The sequence below is a fragment of the Agelaius tricolor genome, unplaced genomic scaffold (assembly GCF_023055355.1).
Source record: "Agelaius tricolor isolate 1412-34295 unplaced genomic scaffold, bAgeTri1.0.p SCAF_4, whole genome shotgun sequence".
NCBI lineage: Eukaryota > Metazoa > Chordata > Aves > Passeriformes > Icteridae > Agelaius > Agelaius tricolor.
Genome location: NW_027269264.1, coordinates 55570058 through 55577267, shown reverse-complemented (window position 1 = coordinate 55577267; position 7210 = coordinate 55570058). Strand labels below are relative to the sequence as shown.

General features: G+C 48.1%; 1 protein-coding gene across 4 annotated transcripts in view; it reads left to right on the top strand.

Moving 5' to 3' along the window:
* Positions 1-968: 968 nt before the first annotated feature.
* Positions 969-7210, top strand: part of EPG5 (ectopic P-granules 5 autophagy tethering factor) — a 54946-nt gene continuing 48704 nt past the window's right edge. For all 4 annotated transcript variants that reach the window (XM_071425802.1, XM_071425800.1, XM_071425801.1 and 1 more), the window contains exons 1-2: positions 969-1090; positions 4677-5594. In XM_071425802.1, the coding sequence (XP_071281903.1) occupies positions 1043-1090; positions 4677-5594 (966 nt within the window). In that variant the 5' untranslated portion in view covers positions 969-1042. The remainder of the gene's footprint in view (positions 1091-4676; positions 5595-7210) is intronic.

Below are 7210 nucleotides of genomic sequence, written 5' to 3'. Positions count from 1 at the left end.
TCTGTCCATCCCCAAGAAATGTCTGTGAGTCCCGATGAATGTCTGTCTGCCCCCACAGAGTGTGTGTCTGTCCTGATGAGGGTCTGTGTGTCCCCATGAATGTCTGTCTGTCCCCATAGAGTGTCTGTGTGTCCCTATGGAGTGTCTGTATGTCCCTATGAGTGTCTGTGTTTCCCCATGGAATGTCTGTCTGCCCCCATAGAGTGTCTATGTATCCCCAAGGAGTGTCTGTCCCCATAGAGTGTCTGTCCCCATAGAGTGTCTGTCTGTCCCCATGAGTGTCTGTCTGTCCCCATGAGTGTCTGTGTGTCCCCATAGAGTGTCTGTCTGCCCTCATGGAGTGTCTGTCTGTCCCCATGGAGTGTCTGTATGTCTCTATGAGTGTCTGTGTGTCCGCATGGTGTGTCTGTCTGTCCCCATGGAGTGACTGTCTGTCCCAACAGAGTGTCTGTCTGTCCCCATGAAATGCCTGTATGTCCCTATGAGTGTCTGTCTGTCCCCACAGAGTGCCAGTATGTCTCCATGGAATGTCTGTGTGCTCCCTACGGAGTGTCTGTCTGTACCCATGGAGTGTCTGTCTATCCCATGAGTGTCAGTCTGTCCCCATGGAGTGTCTGTCTGTCCCATGAGTGTCTGTCTGTCCCAAGAAGTGTCTCTGTGTCCTCATGAGTCTCTGTCCGTCCCCACGGAGTGTCTGTCTGTCCCCAGGAAGTGTCTGTATGTCCTTATGAGTGTCTGTATGTCCCTCTGAGTGCCTGTGTGTCCCCACAGAGTGTCTATGTGTCCCCATGGAGGGTCTGTCTGTCCCCACCGACGCTCTCTGGCTCCCCCGTCCCCCCGGCTCCCTCAGCCCCTAGCCCAGCCCCGTCCCACCCTCACGGCCGCGGCCCCGCCCCACCTCGGCCTCGCCCTGTGATTGGCCCGCGCGGCGGGGGCGTGTCCCACCGCCCATCGCTGTGTGTGATTGGGTGGCGCGGCGGGGGCGTGTCCCGCCGCCCGTCCCTGCGCGGCCCGGTGCCGCCCGAGCGCGGGGAGCGGGGCCATGGCCGAGGCCGTGCGACCCCCGCGCCGCGCCCGCTCCCGCCCCAAGGTAATGGCACCGGCACCGGGGGGGCTCGGGGCGTGCTCCGCCGCCGCGGGGCCGAGGGAGCGACCCGCGTGTAGGGGTGGCCGCGCCAGGCCGTGTTTACATCCGTGTTTGTGCGGCCTCTAATGGTGGAGGGTGGAGAGTGGGGGAGCGTGTCTGGGCGATGTTGTTGTGGGGCGTTTTTTTTTTTTGTTCCGTAAAAAGATTCGTGCTGTTCTGCGCTCCGTATCCGTGGGTTTGTAGTGTTTACCAGGCGCGTGAGGGTGGTGACAGGCCTTGTGCTGTAGCAGGGTGTAAACAAGGTTTTTATTACGTTGTCCTGCGGCCTCCTCGGGGGTCCCGTGTCCTGTGGGAGAGCCGGGGCAATGGACCTCACCCGCATTTACAGTGTTCTACTGTAGTATGGGCAGACAGTCCAGCAGACAGAGCTGGAGCTGTTGAGCTGCACAAGAGAAGGCTCCAGGGACACCTCAGAGCCCCTGCCAGGGCCTCCAGGGGCTCCAGCAGAGCTGCCCAGGGACTGGGGACAAGGCCTGCAGGGACAGCAGCCAGGCAATGGCTCCCAGTGCCAGAGGGCAGGCACAGATTTTGGGCTCTTGGCAATTAGGAATTGCTGGCTGGGAGGGTGGGCAGGCCCTGGCCCAGGGTGCCCAGAGCAGCTGTGGCTGCCCCTGGATCCCTGGCAGTGTCCAAGGCCAGGCTGGATGGGGCTTGGAGCAGCCTGGGACAGTGGAAGGTCTCCCTGTCCATGGCAGAGGGTGGAATGGGATGATCTTTAAGTTCCCTTCTAACCCAAATCATTCAGTGATTCTGTGATACTCCATCTTGTCTGCGTTTGGCTTTGAAATGCTGAGAACACGATGCTGTGTGTAACACATGATAGTGCTGCTTCTTCATGAGTTGGCGCTGCAGTTTTTAAGTATCGCTCTTCCTAGGTTTTTATTCTGAGTGTGGTTTTTATTCATGATGTTAGTACTGACAGTTTTCTGAAGGCTTTATTTTCTTTACAGAGAATATTTATGGGAATGATTTGAACTACCTTACAAAGTGGAAATGTTTTCCTTGGTTTCTTGACCTCTTTCTTGTTGTCCCTATGGACGAACATATAGAGCAAGGACATTGAAGTCATGACTGTCAAAGCTCTTTGAAAACACTGAATTAATCGACCAGTGTTCTGTAAAACCAGGGTTAAATCTAAGTGTCAGGTGTGGGTGTGCTTCCTGAAGGAAAGGGAAGCAAAGATTGCAGGCAAAAGCAATCCCAGAAGAATTACTGTGTCTTTGTTTTGGTTTGATTCAGCCCCCTGCCGTGTGCAAGGCAGTCAGATCTTCAAACTGCTTCCTAAGAGTATTGGTTCCCTGCAGGAAGGTGGTGAGTCATGGATGACACTGCTGTTTCATTAAGGACATGTGTGTGGTGACTCCAGTCTTTAGCCATCCCTTCCAGGTGAAATTCACTGTGAAACAATTCACTGGAGGTGTCATATGTGAGAACCCTGAATTCTCCAGTGCTGCACATGACCCATTTCTGGTATTTCTGTTGCTATTACTGTGCTCACCTCTGTTAATACCTGGGCGTGCCTGAGGATGCAGTTTGCAGGTCAGTCACATTAAGGACTTTTCCATTCCCATGCCACAGGAAAAGCTGTAATGCAATCCTTTGAAAAGCTGGAATTCTTGTGAGCTGAGAGAAAGGCTGGCTCAGCTGCAGAGCTGCCAAGTGGTGGAATGGAGCCCAGGGCTTTCTGACAGTGGTAGCCCCAAAGTTAAACTTGTGCAGCACCAGCAGCATTGGGCATGGGGCAAGGCTAATGAGCAGCTGCCATTTTCCCATCCCTGGGAGTGTTCCAGGCCAGGCTGGACAGTGCTTGGAGTGACCTGGTCTAGTGGAAGTGTCCCTGCCTATGGAAGGGGTTGGAATGAGATGGTCTTTGAGGTCCCTTCCAACCCAGACCATTCTGGGGTTCTTTCATATGTGGCTTAAGCAGCATTTTCCTCTGTGTTAGTTCAGAACTTGATTTCTTTCATTCTTTCTCAGATGAAATCTCTTTTAATGATTGTGCCATTTATTTTGCCTAGGAGAGTGAGAACTGAAAGGCACATCACAAATTTTAAAAAACAGCTGGGTCTGGGAGGGATGCAGGCTGATACTGAGAGATAAAGGGAGTTTATTCTGTACGAAGAGTGCAAGAGGAAACGTTGAGATTGTGGAGAGGAGAGGACCAGCATGTGTTTGTGAAGTATGTGGATCAATACACTGTATAAATATGATTTAGTGATACAGTATCCTATGGACATTATTGACTTTGAGGTAATTGTCAGGAGATGCTTATTATGACAAGTCCTGGCTTAAAGAATTGCCCTGGTGTATTTTTAGCCTCTCACCTGCAGCTTTAGGTAGTGAGTCAGAGCTGTTTTGTGATCAGAAGTGTTTACAGGTTTTAATACACCAGAAAACAGTATGAAACCCAAGCCAGAGTAATTCCTGGTTTTTGTAAAGGACCTACGACCATATGTTCAGAGTAAAATTAGCCTTGAGATCGAGGTGTTCTTGATCAATAGTGCCTTGACTTGGGCTGTTTTCATTTATGCTTTCTCTTAAGGCAAAACCATTCAAATATTTAGTAAAATTATATGAGATGCTTCAAGCAAGTTTCCAGAACTGTCGTCTTTTTCCCATTATTATTTCCCCAAATTAAAAGCTTGTACTCATTTCACCTGTGTTCATTGTTACATTATCTGGGTTATCCAAAACTGGAGCACTGTGACCTAACTCCTCAGTTTTGCTCCTAATAAAGTGCTAGATCTACACAATTTACAATTGCTGTGCCAATTTTTTGTTTTACGAGTTGGCAAATGATTTACAGATTATCAAAATCTTAGTTCATTTCCTATGCTGTGTTTTTAGAAAGGAAGCTAATCTACAGTTTAGATTAGATTTATGGAATTATTGAGCCTTAAACTAATGGTAATTTTAAATTGATTTACAGTTTTAATGGCACTGTTAAGTTTTTTTATGTCTCCAGTGTGTATTGCCTGCTGAAAATAGGTATTTCAGTAATTGTTCAGATGTTACCATGGTTTTAGAATGTAGCTAAGGGTTACATTCCAGACTTGCTTTCTGAAATTACTGTTCTGAAATTACTGTTTTGAAAATATTTCTCCAGTCACTAAAATATTCTGTAAAACTTAAGATGGATCTTGATCACAGAGTAACGTTTTTTTTTTTCCTGTTGATAGGTGAAATTGAGTAACTCTTCTTAGGTGTCGGGGACCTGTTATGTTGATTGTTTTCTGTGTTGATGAAACAGTCTGTCCTGTGATATTTATAGATTTTTGCTTAGAAATGTTGAAGCCTTGTGCAAGAGCACAAAATGACACACTGGTAGACAGTCTTCATAGGGCAGCTAAAGAACAGAGATTTGTTTGGTATATTTGTTTTTATCTTTAATATTATGAAAAGTAATATGTTTAAAAGGGCTTTTGGAGTCATAATGCTGACAAATACTACTTTTGGTGTTGGTGGGATTTGGGATGCAAGACGAAGAGATTCATTTGGCAATGACACTGTTCATTTTTTGTTTTCTTAGGAAAAAAAGAAAAGAAGTAATGAGGAGCCCCAGGTACAAGAGCCTGATGATGTTTTCCTGCCTCCTGTGGCAGAAGGGTCTTCTCAAGCCAGGAGAGTGCAAGTGGAACATCCTGGAGAATTCACAGAAATTCAGCTCAGAGATGAAGAAGAAAATAGGAGAACTATAAATGATGTGTCTGACACCCCCCAAAATCATTTATCTTCAGCAAATGAAGGGGCTCTGGCAGCAGCTCTGGAGCCTCCCAGAGATGCAGAAGAGGTCAAAGCTGATCCTTCCCAGGAGGAATGTGCGGGGGATGTTGAGAAGAGCAAGTTGGACAAACCTCAGAGCCCTGTGGGGGCAGCTGCTAGTGGATCTAGAAATCCTGACTTACTGAGTAGTACCTTTCAGTCCAGTACTGCTCCCCCTCTGTCAGTGATGGGCTTTGTACAGGGCAGAAGAGCTGAAAACCGACAAGACTTGAGGGATCCTCTCTCCTGCTCTTCAGAGAAGCTTCCTCCCAGCACCTCCCAGCGCCCTGAGCAGTCCAAGGCGCGCGTTCCGCGGCCGGTTTATCCAGACCTGTCCTTGGAGCTGTCCTACGAGAAGCCCACCATCATGGCAGTGAAGCCCCTGCTGCACCACGAGAGGCTGTACCCAGAGCTGCCCTCCGAGCCAGAGCTGGTGCCTTTCACCAGGGAGCAGCTGAAGATCTTTGAGCCCTGCTCCTGGCTGGAGAACGTCGACTCCTATGCCGAGGAATTCGAGAGTGTGGCTCACCAGGACAGGCACGAGTTCTATGAGCTGCTCCTGAACTACATGCGCTGCAGGAAGCAGCTGCTCTTGGCTGAGGCAGAGCTGCAGGCCATGACAACAGACTGCCAAAATGTGAAGGGGAGATTATGGACTTTCAAGGAGCAGCAGAAGACTGTGCAGGTGCTGTTGCTGAAGCTTCTTTTGAAGCCAAACTATTAGGAAATTAACTTTATTTGCCAGGTTTATCATAGTTAAGGTGTTTTGTTGTAAAAGAATCACAGAATGTTAAAGGGTGGAGGGGACTTCAAAAATCATCTAATCCCAACCCTGCTTTCTATGGGCAGGGACACCTCCCACTAGGCCAGGTTGTTCAGGCCTTATCCAACCTGGCTTTGAGCACTGCCAGGATTGGGGCATCCTTCCTGGGCTGCCTGTGCCAGTGTCTCACCACACCCACAGTAAAGATTTTTTTTCCTAATATCTAGCCTAAATTACCCCTTGTTTCAGTTACTCCCTTTAGTCCTTGCCCTGTTACTACAGCTCCTGATGAAGAATCCCTGTCCAGCTTCCCTGTAGGCCCCTTCCAGATACTGGAAGGTGCTGTGAGGTCTCTACACTCCTCTAGGCTGAACAGCCCCACCTTTCTCAGCCTGTCTTCATACGGAAGGTGCTCCAGTCCTCTTACTGACTTCTGTGCTTCCTCTGGACTTCCTCTAGCTCTAACAGTTCCATTGTCCAGAGATTATTGCCTTTGCTTTCAGTCTCTCCACTGACCCCCAGTACTTGAGAATATCATCCTCTTGAGACTTAAGACAGTTTTTTTGTTTGATTTTTAATCTCTGACATGTGCAGGGCAGTGGGATATATGTTGGTGATTTCCTTTTGGGTCAGAAAGGATGAGCTGTGTACACCCAGTTCTGTCCGTGGTGTCAGGTGAAGTTTCCCAGCACTCCAGGCAGACATGGGGGACAGTGGTGGAGTGACTGTAGCAGTGATGTCCCATCTGGCCTGCTGCCAAGTGTAGGGACAGTTTCCATTGATGTCATTCCTGCTGCAGGGAGCTCGGGTTGTGCTCAGGAGCAGCCCCGTAGCTCAGAGGGAGCATTAGGGCCATCCACTTGCACTAACTTGTTCCCTAAGTGTAGCTGTGGTTTTTCTTACCTCCAGAATGGGCGTGGTACTCTGTAACATCTTTGCCTGCAAATCAGAGAGGTTGATGGAGCTCTTTGTGGCACACATCAGAAAAGTTTTCCCCCAGACTCCTTCTGTGACACTTGCCTTGGGAGCTCAGCATCAGTGGGAGTGAATGAAATTGTTCTGATACTGTTTATAGCCCACACATCATCAAAATTGTCCAAAGATGCTGAACACCTATGCATAGGGTAGGTTTTACTGTTTCTGTGAGTGCAGTTCACCAGAGTTGAGGAACTGAACATATCTGGATACTTTCTTTTTTCTTGGGGAATAACACTGAGCCTCACTGGATTCTAAGGTTTGCAGTGATCATTTTTTGTACCAAAGGCAATTTTGGCTTCGCTCTTGCATCTTCTAAGGCCATCAGAGAGTTGTGTAAGATTGCTACTTGCTTTATTTCATCCCAATTCACTATATATTTATTGTGTGTAGAGAATAATTGTTGTCTTTATACCAATTTAAAATTCTTACTCTACTAATTTAGGAAACACAGGGATGCTTTCAAGTTAAGCTTTCACAGTGCTGGTTCTTAAGAATGTTTCCTGATTGTGCAGAAGATTACCAGGAATGTTATTTATTGTAGGAATAGCAAGAATGTTATT